At 38.7% G+C, this 25,629-nt stretch overlaps 2 protein-coding genes across 3 annotated transcripts; both read left to right on the top strand.

The window, feature by feature from the left end:
• Positions 1 to 20: 20 nt before the first annotated feature.
• LOC122618048 (ecto-NOX disulfide-thiol exchanger 2) lies at positions 21 to 5,863 on the top strand. Of its 2 annotated transcripts, XM_043794171.1 has the most exons (7): positions 21 to 122; positions 423 to 1,004; positions 1,057 to 1,782; positions 3,022 to 3,128; positions 4,336 to 4,455; positions 4,518 to 5,129; positions 5,290 to 5,863. In XM_043794171.1, exons 1-7 carry the CDS (start codon positions 119 to 121, stop codon positions 5,551 to 5,553), a joined length of 2,415 nt encoding a protein of 804 aa, XP_043650106.1. In that variant the 5' UTR covers positions 21 to 118; the 3' UTR covers positions 5,554 to 5,863. The 2 variants fall into 2 exon arrangements, with proteins under 2 accessions (XP_043650106.1, XP_043650107.1); XM_043794172.1 differs by lacking the exons at positions 3,022 to 3,128; positions 4,518 to 5,129; positions 5,290 to 5,863.
• A 1,397-nt stretch (positions 5,864 to 7,260) lies between these two features.
• On the top strand, positions 7,261 to 25,569 carry LOC122617647 (facilitated trehalose transporter Tret1-2 homolog). The gene is made up of 4 exons (XM_043793574.1): positions 7,261 to 7,572; positions 22,924 to 23,544; positions 23,969 to 24,220; positions 24,296 to 25,569. Exons 2-4 carry the CDS (start codon positions 22,948 to 22,950, stop codon positions 24,860 to 24,862), a joined length of 1,416 nt encoding a protein of 471 aa, XP_043649509.1. The 5' UTR covers positions 7,261 to 7,572; positions 22,924 to 22,947; the 3' UTR covers positions 24,863 to 25,569.
• Positions 25,570 to 25,629: the final 60 nt, after the last annotated feature.

Here is a 25,629-nt window from a genome sequence, read left to right as displayed (position 1 = left end):
CGCCGAAATTATCGGATATCGATACTATTCTTAGGGTGACCAGTTGAGCAGCCGCTCATCTCTAAATATAATTATTTTTTTTTTACACTACCTGTCGTACAATTACTGGGGCGTTGATATGCGTAAGTGATAAGATAATGAGTTAAAAAAGCCCACAAAATGTGTAGCAAAGCAAATGGAATAAATAAAAAGCCCTGCGACATTAAGAAACAATAGTATTTGCGGTAAATTTGACTTTTATCAGCGGGGGACTTACGCCATTTTGGGCACCTGCCACCCCCCAGCTTTTAGCCCTTTCTTTTTTTTATCTATCGAAATTGAGGTGCTCAGCTGATTGTTTATTTTGTTTTGCTACCGGCTTCGTTGAAGTTTTTATCTTTAAACAAGTTTAAAGACAATTTGAATCTGTATACATTTTGCAGTACCGCTCTTTGGGACCATGCCGAATGGCGTCAGTTTGCCAAATCACCCGAATTTCCTCAACCAACTGGCAGCTGCAATTTCCACGGCGGCCTCGAGCACATCGGTCGTGGGAACTCCCTCTTCGCCACCCAAACAGGTCCAGAATAAGATGGCAAAACCACAACAGCAGACACAGGGCAGTGCGCCCATGGATCTGGAGAATGAGAACGAACACTCTGCGGATGTGAGCTCCTCGACGGTGCACAAGGAAGCCAAATTGCAGACCTCACCCTCCTCGCTAACTCTGCCCGATTCGACGCAACTATACCTAAATGGTTTGGTGCACACGCCACCTGGATATCTGTACTTTCCGACCACACAAGCGGGCGGTGCTCTTGCTCCCGGAAATACATCCTCGGCTGGAGGGGGTTCCACGCCGGCAGCTTCAGCTAACAGCACCGCCAATGCTCAAATGCTAATGGATCCTACGGCCATGATGGCGGCGGCGATGCAGCAAATGCAACAGATGCACTATGCAGCGGCAGCAGCAGCAGGAATGACCACAGAAGCAGGAGCTGGACTAGAAGCCACACTTAATGCGGGTAATGAAACCAAATCCATTCTAGATCTCCATTCTAATAAAAAAACCCTTAGATGGCGTAGCAGCGGCTGGTCTCAAGGAGGTGATCAAGACGAAGAACTGCATCCTGTTTCCACCTAATCCAAATGCCCCTCCTCCCACAATAAGGGAACGGCCCCCAGGCTGCAGGACAGTGTTTGTGGGTGGACTGCCGGAAAACATAACCGAAGAAGTGATCCGGGAGATCTTTGAGTCGTGCGGAGAGATTACCACGTTGCGCATGTCCAAAAAGAACTTTTGCCATATTCGCTACCGTCAGGAGGGTGCCATAGACAGGGCAATCTACCTATCCGGCTACAGATTGCGTATATCAGCGCTTAATGAACCTCCCAACTTTGGACGCCTGCATGTGGACTATGCACAGGCGCGGGATGATCAGTATGATTACGAGTGTCGGCAGAGGCAGCATCAGAGGGAACAGCGTCATCGTGAGCGCATGTCGATGGACAGGATGCGATCGCAATCGCCGCCACCAATACCGCACTACACGGATCACGAGGCGACGTCTGTGGCGGAGCACCTTCGCACCAACGAGACTTTCGTCAAGGCCATTCAAACGATTACCGTGTGGTTGGAGCGGGGAGATTGCACTAAGCGGAATGCCAATGTCTTCTATTCAATGATCCAGAGCACACATGCCCATGTACGAAGACTCCATGCGGACAAACTGCAACTGGAGGAGGACTTGAAGAAGGCCAGAGACAGCTATCGCAACCAAATGGGCACCATGTCCACGCAATGTAAGTATTCCGGCCATTTAGTCGGAAGATAAGCTTTCTTAGCTTTAGTCTAGACGGGAAACTAGGCGCCGCTCCCACTTTGAAATCCTATTTTTCTGTTTTCGTTGCGCCCGGGTTAGCCTTTTAGCGTCTGTATATCTGAACAATCTACCAGCGTACTACACAACCATACCAAACCTACACTCAAAACACACCATACCCATCCAACACACTATTTAGCAAATCTAGTCATCGAATTATTAAATGCCAAACTCCACATAAGAATCTACCGTCTAAAATTTGCTCGCCAAAAGTCGCAGGAGCAAGCCCAATGAATCCAAGCAGGATCAGGTAAAGACCAGCCGAAAAAGACCAAGTCCAAGGCCGACGCACAGCAAAAGTCAGTGGATGAGGCGACAATCGGGATTACCTTTAAAATGTTCTTAGAATGAAATAATACAACAGGAAATAAACCTTAGCACATGCTTTGGTATTTTAAAGTTTAATATATTTACTAGGAAGTTCAGTCTTTTAATGAGTTTTAATTAATTATTACAGCCAATTAACTACCGCTAATAAGAATTAATATAAAAACCGCTTAAATTATCAATTATTTCGATAATTAATATTAATGTCTAACCGTAAAACTATAAAACTACATGTCGCAGAATCATTTAACAAACAGTTTGAATCCCTGATCGAGAATCGAGAATGAATCAAAGCATTTCAAAGAATGAGACATCATTTCTAATTCGATCATATTTATCTGAAAAGTTGGTCGCCCCTTTCACTGATTCGTTCCACTGTGCGGCTGATCCTCACTCACTTTCACTGTTTCTCGACAACATACCACAAAAGTCTTAAGTCTTATTTGGCCCAAAGGTTTGTAAGCCGCAAGGCAGAGAGCAAATTCAAGCAATTGGTACAGTAAAGGATTAAAGTCCTTGTAGAGCATCTCAGATAATCTCAGACTCGGACAAACGAAAAGATAGGTAATCACGCTGTTGTATTCTCTCTAGATTGTACCTAATATATCAACCTTAAATAACCGTAACTACTTTAAATAAATAATTGCTATGCGAGGGTTTCTCCTGTAGTTTAACTTAATTTTTTATTTCTCACTCATTTGATTCGCAAACGAACAAGTCTAGTTTGACAAAGGTGAAGAGCAAAACTGAAAACCAATCCAGATAAACAATCAAAAAAAAATACCCTCTGTCCTCCCTTAATATTATTATATATTATTGCATTATTGTTCAGTCACTCAGATTGAAAAAGTGTTCAATGCCGCTAGTCACAAGAAGGTTTGGGACCATTTCACCAAAGCCCAAAGAAAAAACATCGATCAATGGAAGAAATTAGCCACGGTACGTACTAAAATGTTCAAATAATCAAATACGAACAATTTCAAAGATGTTGCAAATTGTGTAAACCAAAATACAAATGTCAAATGTCATTTATTGTCCAATAATTTCGATACGCTGTTGTTACTCTCGGTTTCATAATGTTGTATCCGTTTATGTTGATGTTGTTATCATTGTTGTGGTGTTGCCGTAGATGTCTAACCAGTTTACTAACGCAATTTTGTGTTATCATTCAGCATGTCGCCCATTTACCCGTCCCATATAATCATATGGTACTATTCCATTGGTGACGCTTATAGCTGCTAATTGCTTATTATTAATTGTTAATTTCTCATATTTGTCCCGTGCATTAACACTCTTTTTAGCTGTTTGTGTTTACGATTAACGAAATTCCCATATCAGTTGTGATGTCAATTAAAAAAAATTCATAATAATAATGTAATTTGCAAGCTTTAAATGTATTATTATTTAAATTATGTAGATTTAGATATATAATTAAGAGTATCTTAACGGAAACTGTTTAAAAACTAGTGCATTATATTTCTTTTATAAAATGAAATTTACCAAGTTTAAAAAGATGTTTTTTAAACAGTTTCCTGATCATAATCACTCATAAGTGCCTATATATGAGGTCTTTTTACACCTATAGCTTTCGCTCTCGATCTGTAATGCTTTAGTCTATCTTTTCTTGGCTTTCAAGTATCATTTGTTGATGTACTATCTCTATTTATAACTAAGCATTTGCATAACATTTCCGATACGCTTTAAATACATTGAACTAAACGTAAACCTTAGCCGAGTGTCCACAAACGTTCAAGTTTCTCTTGGAAATGAAAAATTATAGAATAAGATGAAGGTTTGGTGGTCACTCAGTCAAATCGATTGGTTGTGGTAAATAGCAAAAAGAAGAACTAAAATCATTGCTGCTGTGATACATAATTTGTGCAACAAATACAAAATAATTTTTAATAGCAAAAAGAAATTAATCAAAACAAATTCTAAAACTTTTTGAAAATGTGGCGAGGTAAGTAAGCGGACCAGAACAGAGTCGTAAGAAAGGAAACAAATTTGATGCATTCTTTAAATACACAAATTTTATAGCTAGGTTATAGATTTATAATATCGTAAGCAATGGTACTGAAACCAAACGAAACCTATCCAACTAGTAGCAATGGGTAATTAATTAAAGTTCCTTTCGCATGCCACGCAGGAACTTCGAACTGTCCAGATCACGGATGATGATGAAATGGAAATTTCCGACGATGAGCGTGACTACGATAGACGCGGACACAGCGCCAAGCGAATTCGCTACGACAGTGATGGCTTAAAGGTATATTTCTCAAATTGTTGTCAATGTATCTTAAAATATAATGATTCTTTTAACTTCATCAGGATGAGAACGACTCTCTGCGCTGTCAACTGGAGGCCATTCGACATGAGATGACGCTGGAGCGCAGTGATTACGTCCAGCGGGAGAAGCAAATAAAGGTACTCCAAGAAACCATTCGCAACATGCAGACACAGCTGCTGCAGACGAAGCTACGCGAACAAAAGGACAACAAGACTATTGAGCAGCTGGAGCGAAATCTTAAGGATGCCGGCGTTAAGCAACTTCTGTTGAAGACCAAGATCAAGGAAACAGTGGACAAGTTAAAGGACAAGGAGGCAAACAGCGCTGTAGCCTCAAATGCATCCAACGCCTCAAATCTCGACTACAGCAGTGGGGATTCGTGTAGCCGGGAAGGCACAGAGATTATCCGGCCACAGACAGAACCGGAAATAATTGATATCGATAAAGTGGATGATGATGTGCGCATCATAGAGCATCAAAGCGGTGTGGTGGAGATACATGAAATCGAGGACGATGAAAAGCAGGAGCCCGCTAAGGATTCTGCGGAAAGCAAAGAAAATGAGTCAATTATGGAAAATATTTCAAAGTCAAATAATGAGGAGACTATAAATAAAAGCAGCAAGGAGCAAACCCCATCATTGGCCGCGGAAGAGGTTAGTAATAAGAAATATTTATGTAAGAATATACATCATAACTGAATACGTAATAAGTTAATTTATCTAAATAATTTTGCAGTTTACACCCATTATAACATGTATATTATGAATTTCAGATACTCCCCTGTATATTTCTAATCCATTTTCTTTATTGTAGGTGACTTTCAAGTCCCTAGTTTTGTCAGAGGCCAAGATAATTGCTCTTGCCTCGGCCTATCTGGTGCTGCATCCCCATGGCGTTGAAATCGCCAACATAGCCAGTTACTTAAGCGAAATGCTGCGCAACAATGCTGCCCCCAGTAACCATGATGATCTAGCCAATATACTCGGAAAGTACACAAATCTCTTCAAGCCGGAAAAGGAGAAGTGGAGATTCTGTGGCTTCAGCGAAACAACTGAATCTCAGGCGGAGTCAAAGTGAGGTGAAGAATGCGGAATGTAGACTCGAATAAGATGACAATTAAATGCTTTAATTATCTTACAACTATATCATAATGAGTAGAGAGTAAGCGGAGAAAAGTGAAATGTTAACCAAAGGAAAGACGCTAGTTTTTCGATGAAATCACAACTTATTGAGACCAGTTGCAGGTTTAAGGACAAGTACTCGAAGTTAACTCTATCGGAAGAAAGACACCACAAACTAACTACCGTTTCAATTATTTAAATAACTCAACCTAAAGAATATGTATACACTTAAGCTAAATGAATTCAATATATACAAAATATATATACATCAATATTTTAAATAAGCTGAGAGGCGGAAAGTCGCGTTGCTTTTGTTGAACGGAAGCGAAAGAATGGAACCAAATAAATTTTATGCTTAACTACAAAAAGTTCTCTTTTATTTGAATCGGATAAACATCTTTACGCCAGCTCTCTTAACATTAAAAAAGGGAATTAAAATTTGTAAATGTTTAAATGTGATGGTAATATTTCGGCATTTCCATATTTATTTTTAAAATTTATTTTTTGTGCTGTGTAATTGAAATGAAATTAAACTCAATTTAAGTGTTATCAGTTGTGAGCTTCCTGATTCACAAACTTTACATGATTCGTTAATTGAAACCGATCACGCTGTCCAATTACATTAAAATTCATTTTTATTTGTTTTTCAATACATTAAAAGAAATTTAAATATTCTATTATTATACCAATTTCATATAATATTTTGTCCACAGTGGAATTATAAAAATAATAAATTCTAAAGAATTTTCAGCTTCTACCTAAGCAATAGTTAATGGACTTGATGAAATCTGTTATTACACACAATATGATGAAATCTGTTATTATCCTGCATATGTATATATGTACATACATATGTACATACATATATGTAACTCCCAAACATTACGTAAAGAGCTTACGTTGGTGGCGTAAGCCGCTACAGAGTGCGCGAAAAGAAGCTGCGCGTCCTCTGCCAAGGACAATGCCAACAGCATCCTGCCTCCCCGTGTCTTTTGGCCCCTTTACCTCCCCGTCCTCCCACATATTTCAATGACGTGATGAAATTCCATACTCTACCTTTGAGTTTACCCAATATTTGTGACGTCAACGAAACGTTTATCGTATTTTAAGCGCGCTTGGAAATTTAGCATAAGCCGTAACCGCAACAACAAAATTACTGAGATGAAAGTACAACAATAAGTACATAAGCAGAGGAAGGGAGATGAAAGAGAGAATAAGAACATGAGCGCAAATTTCCCAAAGCAAAAACAAAGTACTATGCTACACTAAACAAAATCGGTATGGTTTAAAGTTCATGGGGAATTCGTATATGGTTTTTTGCTAATGGTTTTCCGTTGACCTAGCATATTTTTTTAGAATATTTTTTTAACAAAATAAATAAAATCTGAACATATTAAAACATATCTAAATATATCGAAATAGTGTTTAAATATTTACACATTTTATTTATAAAACTTTTATCTTTGGCTTTTAGCTTTTTTATAAAAATAATAATAAGACTTTTAATGGTAAGAGAATATATTTCTATAATTAACATGAATTGAATAATCATATAGAGCACGTATTTTGTCTCTGTGTATGGGTGTATTTGGAGTGTTTTTCTGCCGCGGCGAACGACGACGTCGACGAGGGAGGCCCGTCTATATCAATGCTATCAGTCGTTTTTGCGAATTCGAGGCGCGCGGTTCTGTTCCAGAAACCCGCAACAGGATTCCATTGGAATAAAGCACTGATTTTGTCGTACATGTCCAAGTAACGGTGTTTCTTATGTGCGTGAATGTGAACTGTAATTTTGTCCGCCGCTGTATATTTTAATATAATTACGTGCACTTTCTTTGTGCAAAATAAGAACGGAAGAAATCGGAAAAAGGAGAGAAGGGAAAGTTCTGCTCTTCAAAGGACAATTCAAGTTCACGTCTTCGAGTGGGAAGCTGCAGGGGCAACAACAAAACACGTGTGTTTGTTTTTTAGGCGGGTAAGTTCGATTTTCACCCGGTCTTTTGAACGCAGTTTGGAAGCCACTGGCAGTTTTGAAACAGCGACAAAAAACGCAGAACACGAAAATTTATACCAAAATGCCGGACAAAGTGATAAATTACCGGCTAGAGGGAAAAGCAGAAAAATATTTGAAAATAAATGCAGAAACCCGAAACAACTTGAGTTAATTTTTAATACAAATATATGTACCCATATTAATGCGAAATCTGTGTGAAAATATCAGTTTTATATTTTCAAAATTTTCCACTAATTTCAAAATATTGAAAAAAGAATTCATCTGATTATGCGATGTTATCTTGCACTAATGACTTTGTTATGATTATCTATTCTTAGAAGTTTCAATATTTGAACTTGAAATTTCTAAACAATTGTCTAAACATTTTGGGAATTTAAAAAAATGTGTTTAAGTTTCACAATAATAATTTAGAACAAACCCCTATTAATATTATATAGGGATTTCTTGTCACGGGATATGGAAAACCATGCAGTAAATAATTAACACAGATTACCATCAGTATATAAAAGCATTCCGAAAACTTGTGGAGCATAGGGAAATAAATATTTGGACGTCAAAGATTAAATTAAAGGAAATGAAATTTGAAAACAAGCGTCAACAAAAAATATATGTTTGCAGATAAAAAGTACACTTGTGTTAAATAGTACACTTTTCAGATAGGGATTATAAGCGGTAAAATAAATTGTGTGGGGAAGACATATATATACGAAGAAAAAGGGAAAAGTGAAGCATTTCTAAGCGGCTTTTGATTTCTATGCTATGTCAATGGGTAAAATTGAAAGTGGTGCACTCAGTTAATCAGTGCATTCCCTCATTATAAATAGAGGCAGGCATTTGTTGAGTAGAAAAATGGTAGGGGTTGGAGCTCCCTAGTTTAGCACTTGCCATTTGAATGTTTCGACAGTAAACAATGATTAATTAGGGACTGACATGCGTTTCGGAACTGAACTATGTCTATAGAGTCGAGTGGGGAACATGTTATTCCGCCTTCGATTGGGGAAAAGCTTTGTGCTGAGTTAAGCGTAAACTTGATGAGACACTGGAACGTGCCAAATGTCCACATGGGCTGTAAACAAATTCGATTCATTAAATACACGATCTACACACTTATTTATGGCATGATCCCACTCTGCTCGCTTTAAATTCCCGAACATAACTTTTCCCAACCGCAAAGTACTTCCAGGTATCTGCCTGAAAAAGCTATCTGAAAAACCCCCGTGGGCAAACCTTTCTGAATAAGTTATAGTCAAAATTCGATTTTATATTCAATGGGAATGGGGCGTTTTAAAACTGGAAAAGAATCACGTACTTTGGGTATTTGTGAGAAATTTGCAAGTTTTTCTGCTCGAAATAAAAACAATCTCCTTTTATTAAAGTTTTGTTTTTGTAGATCAATTGATAAGTTTATAGAAACCCATGCGATTGCCTTGGAAACAACTTCATTGCTGATAAGTAACTGAAATCGATTGAATGGGCTTTATGTGCACTTCAAATTGTAGACCCTGATCCAAAAAGAAAGTGACGGTAAAGTTCAAAAGAAATTTATAATATTTATCAAAGTTCTGGGGTTTTTAGACTATAAAACCGAGATATTCAATTAATACTGGAATTTCTAAACTTCAAAACCTTGCTTAACAAACCCTGTCCATAAATACCTAAGGCTTGCTAGGTATTCCAAGAATATGCCATGTTATTTTGTCGATATAGTTTAGGAATGAAAAATAAATAAGATGTAAACATTAGTCAGACTTTGTTTACACCTCACGCCCTTTCTCCGATTTTCATTTACTCGTAACCAAACTCGGTCTGTTGATTGAAGTCAGTCAATTCATTTACATTTTTTTACGAGTTCGGTGCTTATCCACTAAAAACAACACTTTGTGCAGTTGCACATAGCAAAAACCAAATCCAATTAACTCGGTCTGGTTCAAGGGCAAGCCAACTATTTTCCACTGAATTATCTAGCAACAAAAACGGGGATTTTTTGGGTGAAATTGAGATGCTATCCCTAGATTTGCATATAGGAAAATTAGTGGCGGGGCATGTGAGATTTTCCCCAGCCACAATGCACCAGAATTAAAAGCCGTAATGGGAGAAATTAACATCACGTGTCGCGACAGGTAATTGACAAGGGGGCGGAATGGGTGTAGGGGGCGGTGGGTGGTTGTAATTGAATCGAAGCATTGTGACGTCAGGGAACTCGGGCGTTTCACCTGCGAAATGTAAACAAACTGCAGTGACCCACACATAGATGCGATTACAAGATACAGATACATTCCGCTGGCCTTGGCCATGTTGACTCATTTGTGTGATTGGCTTTTAATCAATGAAAGGTGTCGACAACTATTTGCATAACGAAAGTGAAATAACCCATTTCTTTGTCAAGTTCATGTGGCTAATTTTGCCTGTTCCCACATATATCCTAATCTTTTGATATGTATCTTTTTGCATTTAAATCACCGCACTGGCTACAAGTTGCTAAAAATAATGCGTAAGAAATTTCTGTGACGTCAAGTTGGGAAATCAAAGGCGCATAAACTGTTGGCGACACCCACACTTTGGCTGCGAAAATGTGAGATATTTTCCTGCACCCAAACGAGATGAAAAATTCTCGGCGGAGAGGAAAACGTTGGACAATTTATTGCTAGAAATATTTATAGACCTTTGGCTGGTATACGCATCAATATCATCCATAGATTTTCTCTTTCATGAAATATCTTTTACCTATTAAAAACCGAGCCCCTTCATTAATTAATAGAAATGCCACATTCTTACTCTTAGCAAAGATGGAAAGAGCTCAAAACCGTTCTTGGCTTTAAAAGTTCATAACCTTTCCACTGTTTTACGCCGCTTGGATCAATGTTCTCTGTTGTTAAGTGCATTACTTAAACACGCTTCACGTTTCAAAAATTAAAATCATCTTAAAATATGAATGAAAAGCCGCACGCATTTAAATGTTGCTGGGTATTTTTGAGATAATCTCGTTTTACATTTCGGACTTTGTTTACAGAGTTTCTGGTTTTGCTTATGTGCTAAACATGTAAACAATTATAATTTAACCGGCAGCATCACGTACTATAATGTGTTATTTAATATACCATTTACTTTATTCACTCTGTGAAATTTTGTTAAAATGTAGTTCCTCTTCCCACCAGCTGCTCCATCTACGGAAGTTTTGGGTTTTTCCGCGAATTCTGTGCGAATACTAATCAGATCGCAGCCAGACTCGGCAAATCAACAAATAATATTCACACCCCGCACCTGTAACATCCATGCACTGAAACAATCAGTCAATCAACTGCAGTGACGCTGATGACTACTTTTCAATTCACTTTTTATATGGATCTGCCGAGTTACGCACTGACATGTATCAGATTACCTGTAGTACTGGGCTTTTAATTTAGCAAACGGAAATGGATCATTAAATGCCAGATTAGCGGGTGCAAAATAAGTGCAAATTAGAACTGTTAATTTCCCGTTATAAATGTCACTTCAACTTTGAGCTAAACTATTTGGTTTTACCTAATCTGCAAAGGAAATTGTATGGTTTATGCAATAGGAGTTGCTATAGAAACCTGATAAAATCAAATATTTATCATGAATACGTTAACTTTCCATTTCCACGAAACCAATTTGTTATGACTCCTTTTAAATTTAGCTGCAAACCTTTGTTCTCGTTATCGAATAACAGCAGGCAACTTATATAAATTCTCCTTGGCTCTCTCCATATTTAAGTTTTCTTAAAACGACATTACATTCGTTTTGGATGTATTTATAAATTTCCATCTGTTTTCTTGGAGATTTCGTAACGGGCCTGGCTCATTATCGTTGCAGCTAAACTGGTTATTTGTGTCGGCTTATTTGAAAAAGGTTCTTTGTTCTTTTCGCGCTGCCTTCTAAATTAAGTGAATTGCGGAAATCACTGATAAGCGAGATTACATAAAAATTCGGTTATTTCAGGGATCGATTCAATTTGTACTTGAAGATTTCAGCTCGGAGACAAAAAGTGTCAAAACAAAACTATTAGATTTAACCTTGTACTTGGGTTCAATGTTATTGGGGATTTTTATGAGAGGAGGCGTGAAATATTTAATACAATTATAAATAATACATTGGAATAATACGACGAGCCTTCTGTGTGGTCTTAATTTCTTATCAGTGTTTTATTTAAAATTTTTGTTTGACTTTTGACTCAAAAGACTCGTATTTGCCATAGAAATGGCGATATTTCTGTTATCAGGCTAAGAAAACACATGACAAACTGTCAAAGAAAATTCCATCCACACGCGCCAAGCAAAAGATAGTAAATCAAAAGAGCACGTCTATAATTTCCATTTCGAATCAAATTTCCCTAATTTTTCACTAAAGCATTTCCCATTTCAGAGGGAACAGTGAAATTACAGCTTTAGAAATGTAATAACATGCGATTAAATGATTGAAGGGCTCTCAAGTGGGGCAAATATTTGCCGGGCATAATCGAAAACATTTACCATGAATGCTATCTTGTTTATCCATCGTTACAGTTGATAGTAGCCTGTTGGATTGTGCAATTGGACAATTAATCAAGTAAATATAAGATATATTAACGATACTGGCGTTATCCTTCGCAGATAAGTTGAACACGAGTGATAACAGCTTGTAAATGTGGGAAAACGGCTTTGAATCTTGAAACTCAATACGATAATGACACGAATTGGGCCACTTTATAGGAGAGCCTTGTAAACTAGCAAGCTCAAGTGCAACTTGGTGATGATAAGGGTCTGAAGTGACTCAAGTGCTAATAATGCATGGAAATCTAATAAAATACTTGTGCGACACATTAAATCTAATGAGGATCTCGGCTTGTCTTATCATCTCTATTTGAGTTGGGCATTAATCAACTGCAGCTACTGTTTAACCCGTCATCCCTCCACACAGAGGCACTTGGGATTATACGGACCTTGGGACTGCGATTCGCAATCGGTAGAGCTTTATACATTTTCCAGCCACTAGGATCGCAGCACAAACAGTCGGCGAACGAGATGAAAATGTGCCCACCCAGCTGTAATATTGTGTTCAATTATAAATTAATAATGTGTATTTACTGAGATCGCCAGCGACCACCAGACGCCGTTCCACATGGGCTGATAAACCCAGTGAACTCCGGGCAAATGCACTCGCCTCAATATCACATATAATCTGCCTTACCGCCATCTTTTGGGGCTCGTCCCCAAGATCCAGCCTGCGTCAATACGAGCCCACATTTGGCGCCTATAAATAATGTGATAATCAGAGTATGTCAACAGCGGCTAAATAACAATGGCAGTACATTGGCGATAGTCGCTCATTACGCAAATCAATGGCAAAGACTTTGAACTTGTACCTTCCACGAACAGGGCTCATTGGCCGGCCGACTTCACGGTTGATCAATGCCCATCGGCATATTTTTATTGAGCCATAGCTCAGTACTCATACCGTCCATGGGGCAATCTAATTTTAAGCCACAAAGTAGCCTCATAGTTATTGCAATTATGTCGTGCTTGAAATAAACTCCGAATGAAAGGAATTTCAAGTAGTGTTGATTTTAATAGAGTTCAAAGATTGATCGCGCGAATTTCAAAGTGTTCGCAAAAACTGATAGCGACGATCTGTACGAACTCAACGCAGTGAAAGTTGATAAGCTACAACTTATATTTTGAAGTGCTGACTAAGAATAGCACAAAATTTCAAATTTGAGCAGGAGAGATCAATGATTAAAAAACCAATTACAAAAGATCTTATTATAAGTACTTAAATATAAGGGATTTCTCAGCTTTCTGTAAACAAGCTATTGCTCGTTTTATACCTTTAAAATCCTGAGCTGGAAGATTAAAAAACTTTTGGCCCCACAAGTTGTATCTCCTATTACTCACCCCCCATGTGTGTTATCCATTTTACTGTCAAATCTTATCGCATTAAGCAGTACACTTTGAATGACTTTCCTCAGAATGCTTTTATTTTATCTGAGCGCTAGCAGATCATAAAGATTTCTTTTAATCAAAGTAAAGTGCGCTCAATTGGCACTAATAAATTCCCAGCTAGGTAGACCGATGATGCCCAGATATTTAAAATATGTTCGCTTTTCACTGAATTTAATAAGGAAATCTCTAGTTAAGGCCGCGCTGCGTGTGACTATTGCTACGATGATGATGATGATGTGGGGGTGTGTTCGGCGCCAGTTCTTCTCTATATTCGTAGCATTTTATGGTGTCTCTTGTCATATTTATAGTTCTACGAGCTGTCAATCAAAGGTTTTTGGAGCCCGGTACTCATAGTCGCAGGCCCCGATTGACCGATCACATAATGCACTCGACCTGCGATTTGTGGCTGCACATAAATATTACGAATACTTAACGTGAACCATATCTGAAATGGTGCTATATGGAAATCTATTGGTTCGTAAACCGATTTGGCAGCCAAAATACACTGGGGGTGACAAGCCTGCGATAAGGTCGTGCGATAAGCCCAATTGCCGATGCCAAAATACCCCCTGTGGGAAGTGGATCTAATATCTAATAATAATAATATACCACGCTGTAGCTTCATGGTGATAAGGACATGCGATAATAGCACATCCTACATGCCAAAATGCAGCCTTCTTTCTTCTGTCTGCCTGACTGTCTGACTAACAAAACAATTTGATCGATGGTTGTAGCCATCTAATACTTTTTTGGCAATAAATTGGTAATGTGTTTTGGGTGCAGATAAGACCTGTACATTGTTGTGATAAACTGTGCCTTGTCAAATATTCATGGGTTAAGGTGTTCCAACGCTTATCAGGATAGCGTTAAGAGCCATTTAAATACATTTATTGGATGCAAAGCCTATAAAGTTTATTATTTAATTATTATTCAGAAGGCTACCAATACTTGACATACTCCAAATTAAAGGTCTACGTACTTTATTTTTGAATTTTTTACATTAAATATATTTTGTAGAGCTCTTAAAGCTGGACAATGATTCATTTCCAGAAAAACAAGACAAGCGAAAAAGTCACAGGTGTTTCTGGAACATCCCTACGATAGTACACATATTATTTGAATTACTTATTTACCCGGCAAAATATCTCCTATTGTTTTATTCATTTCTACACTTCTTCGGTCCACAACTCAAATACACAGTTTGAGAGCCATTGTTACAAGTGGAAATATAGGAATAAAACTTTTTTGTACAGGAAAGCTTTCGCATGGACAGAGCTTTTTGTCCGTTAGAAAACCCAAAATTCGAAATGACACTATCTAAAAACGTATTTATTATTTATAATAAACAACAAACATTTAAAAATATAAGTATAAATTGATTTTTGTATATAATATTTTAATTTGTTATCTTTAATAATTATAAATATGTAGAATATATTCATAGTGTACACTTCAATTCGAATATGAACGTGGACATCTGATAACAGTGTTAAATTTACTAAGAGGGTATAGATTAAATTTTTACATTTTTAAAAATTGCATTGTTAACCTCATTATCACTTGGGAATTTCAATTTTTCATGTCAGGAACTGCAGTTAAAATTCTCAAGCTGTGATCGTTGACTGTGAGTAAACAAAGAACATGCATTTAACTATAATATAAACATTTTAATTTATACTACGTCAGCTAGACATTGACCCACAATTAAGAGACACATTTACAGCAACAAAGACCTTTAATTTAAATAAACATGAATAAAAGTCGCATAAAGCGCACAGATTTTTAAACAAATTTCACCAGTTTATGAAGAAATTGCATGTTTTTGCTCGCATTTACTTTGCCAAGGACAAGGCACCGGCGCTTGTGGCCCAAAGTATATGTATATCCATAGATACATTCACCTTGAGGTCGTCGTCGAGGAAAAAGTATTGATTTTGGACCCTGCTGGCGGGTGGCTAAGCTGAATTTATCAAATTCGGTGCTGTTTACATCATGTTGGCCCTGTCACAAGTTCAAATGTAGGTCGTACTTAAAAGAAACAAAAATGGATTTGACTTGTGGGTGGTGGGTGTTTATGGTGGGTCAGCGGAAATATTTGGTGGCTGCACTTGAACCAACAGACAGCCAAATCGCGTGATTTTCGTGGGCCAACGAATGATTTTCGTAAGCAAGTGCAGAGAAATATTTACATTTGCCCACAGACAAAGAGACGTACAAGTATGATACATATTTATTTAGTTTTCTTTGGCAAGCGAAAGGGGCTCGTTTTACGATGTAGCCGATTCTGATTGGTTCAGATTTTTGGGGCTTGGCTTCCGTGACGTCACGCGGCGCACGCCCCTCTAAACAGTGATATATCTAACAGATACATACATCAACACGAATGCGTGACGTAGCTGCTGCTGACGTAGTTTCAATGAAATGGCCAACAAAATGCAGAGCCTATGTCAACTTGGCCCACTGCTAATGAGCTTTCTGTTGCATAACGCCGGTTGAATTTTATCGTTTCACCCTTTTGGCCTTTTCCACCGTGTAATTAGTATGTATAGTGTTGTGCTGCGTGCGCTGGGTGTAGATACAGATACAGATACTTTCAGTAGATGCAGATACTTTCTGTATCTACGCAAACGCTTTCGCAGCAGGTGAGCCTGCTTTTAGGCGCTCTGCGAGCCTGTTCCCATCGTGGAGCGTGCCAAATGTTTGGTTGTGTTTCGAGTCCCGCCACAAGCTGCGCGTTAACGCCCCCTGCCACCAGCGGGGGGTTAATGGGAGCGGGCACAAGGACAAGGTTAAGGGTGCTCGCCAAGCCCGTTTGCAAAACGATAACGGGGTTGCGTTAGAACAAGCTCATTGTAACGTACTTTTAAAGTGCGTACAGTCAGAAAAAATGATGTATTCAAAAGATATTCATTTATTATTATGTGTTTTATTAACCACTTTATGGCAAAGTTATCTGAAGTGTTATTTTTAAACAATATTGTCCCTGCTACTTTGATGATCTCTTTGAAGATATTTTCAAATATTGTATCTTAATATTATTATTTAATTTATTTTTGAATTTTATTTATTTTATTATCGAACAGCACATAACATAAATATATATCACATTTTAATAACATTTTAATTTCTGCGCAAAAGCATTCTTAAGTATATAATTTAAAAATCCCATGTGCCTGAATAAATTATAAAATGCCTAATGCATTTCACCTACCTACATATGTATGTACATACATGTGCACACATTTTAATGCCTCAGAAGTCCAATAAAAATTCCTGTAACTTAAAAATAATTTCACGTGCTTATTTAAAGAGCATTTGTATGCAGAAAATTTCCATAAGTTCTCACTAAGAATCAATTTGATTCTGGCCTTAAACATTTCGATATGAAAAGTGTACTCACACTATCTGACCCATTTATGGAACACTTGGAGCAGTGTCATGTTTGTTTATAAAAAAGGGACAAAGCGTGAAAATGCTTATTTTCACCCACGAAAAGCGGCCATCTATTATGCTCAGTGGCAACCGCGTTTTCCGGCCACACGACAAACGTGATCCATTGAACGTACCCACTCGCAGCTAGGCAAATAGTACTCCCCGCCTGGCCAAATGGAATTGGAAATGATAATGGAAATTCTACAATTTGAACAAGCATCGAGTGTGCACAAAGATATATCTATAGATCCATGTATACCCCCATTTCTGTTGGTGGAAGGAGAGGGAGTGCATTTGCTCGGCTGGCTTTGTGTCTATATAATCTTTCTGTGCATACGGAAGCTCAGTAAACAGAAAGACACATGGCCATCTACATACTTTTATATAGTTTAGTTGCAAGTTAACCCTTTTCTTTATCTGTGAATATATACTTATATATTCATTAAAAGCTAATATTATTTTGGAGTTTTTTAATTAAAATGTATATCTTATATAAACCTTATAATCTTTAGTATAAAAGAGATGTACTCGTTGTGTTATTTAATGTTTTAATAATATTATACAATAAATTCTACAAAATTATTCATTATCTCTTATGGTGTTAATACTACAAAGAGCGATTGTTTTTTTTAATAAAATTTTTAAAAAGTTGAAATCAATAGCTTTTCTTCATATCAAAGTTCTCAATCAGCGCAAATTAGGAAATAGTCCTTTGACAATTCGCATCAATTGCATATGCATAAATCTGCATTGCCTTGACTTAATGGAGAGAAAGATGCAACAAGCGGAAACCCAGGAGATGCACCCCATGAGCTGGGTAGTGCATCAAAGGTTGCATCCACATGCACATTTACAGCTACATCAGTGCCGCGTTGAATGCAGAACGATCCTAAATAAAATCAAAAAATCTGAGCAACGAAGGCGCCTGCAATTCCAGTTTGGATTTTGCCGCCAAGAGTCAATAGCCTCCTATGGATATAGTCTTCACCCCAATGTATGGTCGCTGGAGAGCGGTACCAGACCAGTTTCCCGAGGCCCAAGACCAAACCGAAAGAGAGCCAGCCAGCCAGCAAGAGAATCCGGGGAACTGGGAGAGCGGCGAGTCCACATAGCAGAGCCCGGCGGAGGCCTTTTTAATGTTTGGCGCGCCATTTGCTAGCCAACATTCGTTGCGTGCGGTTAAAGATACAAAGATACTCTCGGCGCACAAATAAGATACTCGCGAGTGCCACGGCGGAAACATCGATGAATCAACCGATACATATCCGAAAATATCCAAATATCTAAAACGAAACTCGCGTCATATCACCCAGTTCACTGGCTAATTAGAAGGGCAAAGAAGGGCCAACAAAAAAATTACATTTTTGGCCAGCAACATGTTTGATTGTTGATGCGCATGCGCCTTAAAGTATTCCATGCTACGTGGGTGGCCGACGTGTTAAAGGACAAAAACGCAAGCCAAAGGACATTTCTCAGACGTTGACGCATTGCTCAACATTATCATATCGCCAGCTAAAGTGCAGTTCCAAGTGAGAAAAGCGTTTCGAAACTAACGGATTATCGTCGAAGAATATTGTAATACATATCCCCCAACGTAACTGTGCAATCCTACCGAAGTTTACATAATCCCTTCGCCATGTCCACCGCATCTTCGAGCAACTCCAGCGGCGAGGAGCCCAACAAGAAGGCCGGCTCCAACAACGAGGAGAGCTCCCACCTGCTGGAATCCGCCGAAAATGGAGCCAAGTACGGCTCCAGGCAGCCGGTCAAAATCGTCAAAGCCAGCGATAATGGACGCACCAGCTCCACCCCACATGTACGCAAAAATTCGCATGATTTCATAGATACAAGCACTGAGAAAAATTGCACATATCATCAGCTTAAAAATGTGCTAATTATAAATAATTTAGCTTCTGTTTAAAAAGACAAATTTATACAATGGAACGCCTAAGAGCTAAATCGTTCGCTTAAATCATGTATTCTTCCTTATGCTCTATTCAGTGTTATTTTTCTCAGTGCCTGCTTAACTTAAGTAAATTAACGCTGACCAGCTGGCCAGCCAAGTTATAATGCATCTTTTGATGTTGACCTTGGCTGAGACCACGGCGAAAGTCCAATTAACGAAGTGCGAAAAACAAGACAGGAAATAAAGTTGCTTAAGCAACAAAATACAGATGCGCTCCATATGAAATAATCAAGTTGTGATGCCTTTTCAAAGTAAGGGCATTCAAAATCTGCGTTGTAGCTACGAATATTTGCTCAAAATAGGCAAACAATCTTGGTTGTTGGAAGAGTAAATGCGGAGCAGAAAGCAGAAAGATGTTGCCGCAAAAAGATACGAGATATAAATAGTTTACCAGGCAATTATCAGGCCGAAATGAGTATTTTTCCAATTCCAAAAGCTATCTCTATCAACCGAGCACAAACACAGAAAATAGAGTATAATTTGCTTTTCTGAAACCGCACGAGTACCAATAACTTACATGCTAGCACTGCACATATTTTCAGCGATAAACAAAAAAAACACAATCGTGTTTTTCAGTGGACTTTATCTTAAATCCAGTACATTTTCCTGCGTTCAGGGAGCTAAGCGTTCATTGATGGATCGCACAGCTTATCAAACTAATGAGTTCCGTTCCAAAAACAATGTGGAAACTTTCTATTTTTGTTTGGTTTTATGTTGGACAAGGTCACAATAGCCGAGAGAAGACTATGAAATACAAATCATTACCTATAGGAAAGCCATTTTGCCTTTCACAGAATAATGTGATAAGTGAGCACTTCAAAAATAGGGGCGTATCCCCTATTCCCCGAAGGTAGAAATTAGAAATAACAATAGTCACAATATGGATTTGCTTTGGAATACCCCCAAACATTAATGATAATTTTCTCTGACAATTCAATTGAAACTCGTTCCCCGAATTCCCAAAATGAGTCAACAATTTTGTGGGTGTTTATTTTAGTACGAATAACACACGATTTAAATGTGCCACCTCTTCGAAAACTCTAAAAATTTAACTTATACAGACACTGGAATGGTTTTATGAGTAGCATTTGAATACGTTTTAAAATGCGACCCACAAAATTATAAAAACTCGACCAGTTCGATAACAAAGTGTGGGACATTTTTCGAATATCAATGAGTTGCCCTAAATGGTTCGTTATGATGGTTATAAAGCCATCACCGTTTTCACTTTCATTGTCATCGTAATAGCCACCAAATTAAGCTATTATAAAACAGCTTTTAATATTTTTGGATTTAATATTAAAAGTGCCACGGAATACTCAAGGCCTAGGGTTTAGCGGAATTATTTAAAGAAAATGCTTAGCATATGGAAATTATTTCCATTAAATTCCTGCAAATGAAAACAGTTCTGTTGAAATGCGGTAGGAATTTTTCAAACTACTTATATGCAAATTTTATGGTCAATAGCCCGGGATTATTGTGCATATATTAACCTAGACCGCTAAATAATTATGGAGTATTTAAGCGGAATTTGCTTATGCTCTACAGTTAACCAGTTTAGTGGCATGCTATAAGCCATATTAAATTACCATTCTTACTTATGACGCGCACTGTTGCGCCTGCCACTGACATTGAAACGAACTTGGACCTCCACATTTAGCCAGTATCATCAACGTGTTGGGGGGACTATAGCACCCAAAAAAAGGGGGGGAGACTTGGGTTCCTAGAGCTGCCTTTAACTGGCAGTAATGCTAAATTTAGATACAGAACAACAGACAGCCAATGGATTGACCACATTAGCCGCAGACGGAACTCAAACGAACCAAGGCACAGAATCGTGGACAGATATCGATTTCAGACGATTCAGACGCGATTTCAACGCTTCGTTTACTCTCCACTTGGCAATCTGGAGGTGTGTCCCCAGTCGACCAGAGCAAAGTGACAGTTAATATGTGGGCGTATACGCCCTGTGTCCACATGGCCTTCTCCTTCTTCTCCTTTTTCCAGCTGCAAATCCCGGCCTGCATTTTCGCGGAAGTGATTTGTTCTCTGCTCCTTCGTTTCGCGTGGGTCGAGATTGGCAATGGCACTATGAGTGGGATTTGTGAGTGGGCGGCGACACATGGTATGAAGCAAGTTATAGGCGACGATAAAATGGCCATCAATTACCCATATGCACCAGGCGAAATGGCTTTTACACTGGTCTCTAAGATGTGAATGCAATGAGCGAAAATATTATGATAATGAACACTATTGTAGCTAGAATCTGTAAAAGAATCCATTTAGAAACATATGGAATTTACGCCTTGCTACAGAACAACAAAATATATTGTGTAAATGTGGCCAATGTAAAAACTAGCTTCGAATTTGTTGAAAACAATTCAAACAGGCCCCTTTTCTTCGTACAAAAATGTACAAATCACGTATAGCACGTGCCAAGTGCAACGTAAGAGGATATGTAATATGAATATACGCTATTTAGGTTTATTAACTATTTAGCTAATTTTGTATATTCATAAATTCTTTGGAACAACTATAAAATATTTGTATATCTATTAATTAAGTGTTAAGAATACCGTGTCATAGGTCAAGTTTAACCAAAATGAAATCTATTCATTTAGGAAAAAAATACGTCGAAACACACCCCTTTTAAGCACAGAAAACAAAGCACAACTCACATGTCGAAGACGATGACTCTGTTTTGTTTATAAACATGGAAATATCTTTAAAAAGCTTTCGATAAAAAAAGCTGTGATATAGCCGGTCTGCAAGATTCTTTAACACGTTCATGGATGGAATTTGGGCAACTTACTGATTAGGCACGCGATAACCTAAGCCATGTTTACGTATATATATGCCGATTCCACAGTAATTTATGGCCAACGAACGGAAGTCAATGAGTGTGGTTAACAATGTGGTCAAACATTATATGAGTAGTTAATTGGTGCTGCTTGACTGATCTTAGCACCTTGAAAGGGGGCTAAAAAAACAGGGGAATGTTTTTAATCCTAAGAAATACCTATAAGTAGAATGGAATCGAAGTGAGTGGCTAATACTAATGGGTTATTTGGGCATGATGATTATCTTTAATGCGGTTTGAATTATGGCAAACGTATGTACATTAGAGCTCTATATATGAAACTTTTAATTAGGTAATTTCCATTTACTTAATCGCCTTATCTAAGCAACTCTATCAGCTTAAGTACAAGAAGTTTCATTGATCAAGTGCCGGTCTTAAAAACATTCAAGTGGAAACACATGGACATAATAATAGTACTTTGCGTCTCAACTTTCTAAGTTCCCATGAGGCATCCCCAACTTCAAATATTCCCACCGATTCCCCGGTGGTCTTATGGGATTTTTCTGTCCAAAGCGTTCAGATACGAACCACTCGGCATATGAATGATATTAAGTGGCGAGTGCGCTCGAACTTGGCTTAATTTGGGTGCTACTTTTGTTTATGTGACTGGTACAATGAAATAATGAAGCACTTGAACACAATCGGAATGGGAACGGGAAGAGCATAGGCGTGGCCCATAGTTTTGATATTTTTTGGGGCCGGGAGAGTGCAATAAATTTTGGGGCACAGGCATTTGACGAAGTGCCCACTATCGGACCTCCAATAAATGTCCTAATCACTGAGCTGGGGGTTCTGACCTTATCAAGAACCGTGGCATGATAATACTTGTAGGTAGCTAATTGCTGGCCCCCAGTCTAAGTCAGTTGGTCAGAGCAGAAAGATCTAATTAAAAGTGAAAAGTAACGTATTTTGTAAAATAAGGATAAATGTATATTTACTTCAATTTGCATACTGGATCGGTTTATCCTGTTGCCCTATTAACTACACAAATCAAAAATCATGCCCACTCCTTATAATATTGTTTTCATAATACGCAATACTTTTACTTTAAGCCAGTATCTACAATTTTACAATTAAATTCAACATGTACTTATCAAAGCCTTCGTCCATTGCAGGATCAGGAGAATCTACTCGACAACATGGTGCACACGTCGACTTCAAATGACGCCAAGAAGTGGCCGCAATATGTCGCCGCATTGGCTGCAGCTGGTGGCGCCTTCGCCGCCGGTACCGTCCTGGGTTGGACATCGCCGGCCGAAACGGTGATCGTGGAGGATAAGGAAGGATACGATTTCTCCGTTGACTCAGATCAGTTTTCGTGGGTGGGATCGGCCATGACGCTGGGTGCCGCCTGTGTGTGCATTCCCATTGGCATCCTGATCAATATGATTGGCCGAAAGTGGACCATGCTGTTTCTGGTGCTGCCCTTCATCCTCGGTTGGGCCATGCTCATCTGGGCGTCCAATTTGGGTATGCTGTATGCTGCGCGCTTCATCCTCGGTATCGCCGGTGGAGCCTTCTGTGTGACCGCTCCCATGTACACGGGTGAGATTGCCCAGAAGGAAATTCGCGGCACGCTGGGCAGCTTCTTCCAGCTGATGATAACCATTGGTATCCTGTTCGTCTATGCCGTCGGAGCTGGTGTGAGCATATTCTGGTTGAGCGTCATTTGTGGCCTATTGCCCCTCGTGTTTGGCGCCATCTTCTTCTTCATGCCAGAATCGCCCACCTACTTGGTAAGTTGTTTTAGAGTTTAGATTTTCAGTTCAATCAAACAAACTTTAAAGAAATTTTTCCTGTTTTTAAAGTATGATTTAGTTCGATTCCAACTAAAAGCTTAAGAGAAGTCAAAATTGCTATAAATTAAATAAACTCGTTTCAAATACTTTCTCTTTTCACCTGCAAACAAATTTTCATTCGTATATAAATTAGAAATATTTCGTTCAAAAAAAGCACCCTGTAAAATGAATATCTTAAATGGCGCGCTGTAGAAAAAATCCATTGGTCAGATATAATCTGCCAGTCAATCAAGATTAAACCTTGGGCAACCCCACCTTGTATATCTAAGAGATACGAAACCACCACGAGTTTGCCATCAACACCAGATATTCCTTTTCAAGTGTAATTCAACATGTCTTATGTCCAAATCCCCATCGACAGGTTTCCAAAGATCGGTCGGAGAACGCCATCAAGTCCATTCAATGGCTGCGTGGCAAGGATTACGACTACGAGCCAGAGCTGGCGGAGCTGCGTGAAATCGATCGGGAAACCAAGGCCAACAAGGTGAATGTGTGGGCTGCCCTCAACCGTCCCGTCACCCGGAAGGCTTTGGCCATCAGCATGGGTCTTATGTTCTTCCAGCAGGTTTGCGGAATCAACGCTGTTATTTTCTACTCTTCGAGGATCTTCAAGGTGAGTGGGAATATAATTATTTTTTTAAATTCCATCAGAAATACATAACAAATTTGTCTCCTTCCCCCGTTTCAGGAAGCCAATACTGGCATCGGACCCCAGTGGGCAACCATCATTATCGGCATCATGCAGGTGGTGGCCACCTTTGTCTCCACCCTGGTAGTGGATAAACTGGGCCGTCGCATCCTTCTGTTGGCTTCAGGAATTGCCATGGCCATTTCCACCACCGCCATCGGAGTGTACTTCTACCTCCAGAGTCAGGACGAAGATCAAGTGGAGAATCTGGGCTGGCTCCCAGTGGGCAGCTTGTGTCTGTTCATCATCATGTTCTCGATTGGCTATGGACCGGTGCCATGGCTGATGATGGGAGAGCTCTTTGCCACCGATATTAAGGGATTCGCTGGATCGCTGGCCGGAACCTCCAACTGGCTTTTGGCCTTCGTGGTCACCAAGACGTTTGTGAACTTGAACGAAGGCATGGGCATTGGCGGAACCTTCTGGCTCTTCGCTGGTCTGACTGTTCTGGGAGTGATATTCGTTTTCTTCGCCGTGCCGGAAACGAAGGGCAAGAGTCTGAATGAGATTCAGCAGGAGCTGGCTGGCAACCGGTCGACTCCTGAAGCTATTCCCGCGGAAAAGTAAAGGAACAATATCCACCTGTGGAGCCAGAAACAGAAATCGCAATTGGCAAACCAGAAGGCGAAAGACGGACCGGAAATCACTGTTAACTTGCTGTTAATATACGTTCGATTTAAGTTCGCGTTTAGTGCAAGTCTTTTGGCGTTTTCGATGGATGAATTTGTTTATAGAATTTAATATCCGCATAGATTTTCGGTTAAGTATAGCAAGATTCAGATAAAGATGAAGAGAATTGCAGGAAACTATAACTAAGAGCGAAGACTGAAGGTCAACTGCAGAAAAGCCGCGATATTTTATTTTTTTGCAGCCATAGAAAAGACAACAGCAATTTAAGAAAAAACATATATACCTATATATATCCATATAATGTATGTATGCTTATTTAGTGTTATTCATTCAACCAACGAAATCTGTTTTACAAAATTTTAAGGCATACTTGCATTTGTTCGGATTTTTAAGGTGTTTGCAAGCATTTGTTCGATAATTCTTAATCTAATTGTACTATATTGTATGTCTATGTATATGAACTTTATGTATGTGTAGCTGTTTGGGTCTAAATTTCAAAAAGCATTCAGTCGATTCACTTAGCATAGCTCGTTTAAGTTATAAGCCACGCCATTTGCCAATATATTTATTTATGCCAAGTTAGCGAGAGAAAGATGTTTATATTTTATTTAGTAAAACCAAAATATACGCATTTTTAAATAATATTCCAACCGATATTTGAATTTAATTTTATAATCGCTGAAAGCTATAAAGAAATCCCGTCT

The sequence above is a fragment of the Drosophila teissieri genome, chromosome 3L (genome assembly GCF_016746235.2).
Source record: "Drosophila teissieri strain GT53w chromosome 3L, Prin_Dtei_1.1, whole genome shotgun sequence".
Classification (NCBI taxonomy): Eukaryota; Metazoa; Arthropoda; class Insecta; order Diptera; family Drosophilidae; genus Drosophila; species Drosophila teissieri.
The sequence above is the reverse complement of the archived record's forward strand: the minus strand, read 5'-3'. Positions and strand labels throughout refer to the sequence as shown.

Coding starts and splice junctions, on each gene's coding strand:
- LOC122617647 (XM_043793574.1), top strand. CDS start 22,948: ATGGTGCACACGTCGACTTCAAATGACGCCAAGAAGTGGCCGCAATAT. Junction 23,545..23,968: donor CAGAATCGCCCACCTACTTG/GTAAGTTGTTTT, acceptor CCCCATCGACAG/GTTTCCAAAGATCGGTCGGA. Junction 24,221..24,295: donor ACTCTTCGAGGATCTTCAAG/GTGAGTGGGAAT, acceptor CCCCCGTTTCAG/GAAGCCAATACTGGCATCGG.
- LOC122618048 (XM_043794171.1), top strand. Junction 1,005..1,056: donor AGAAGCCACACTTAATGCGG/GTAATGAAACCA, acceptor AAAAACCCTTAG/ATGGCGTAGCAGCGGCTGGT. Junction 3,129..4,335: donor AATGGAAGAAATTAGCCACG/GTACGTACTAAA, acceptor CATGCCACGCAG/GAACTTCGAACTGTCCAGAT.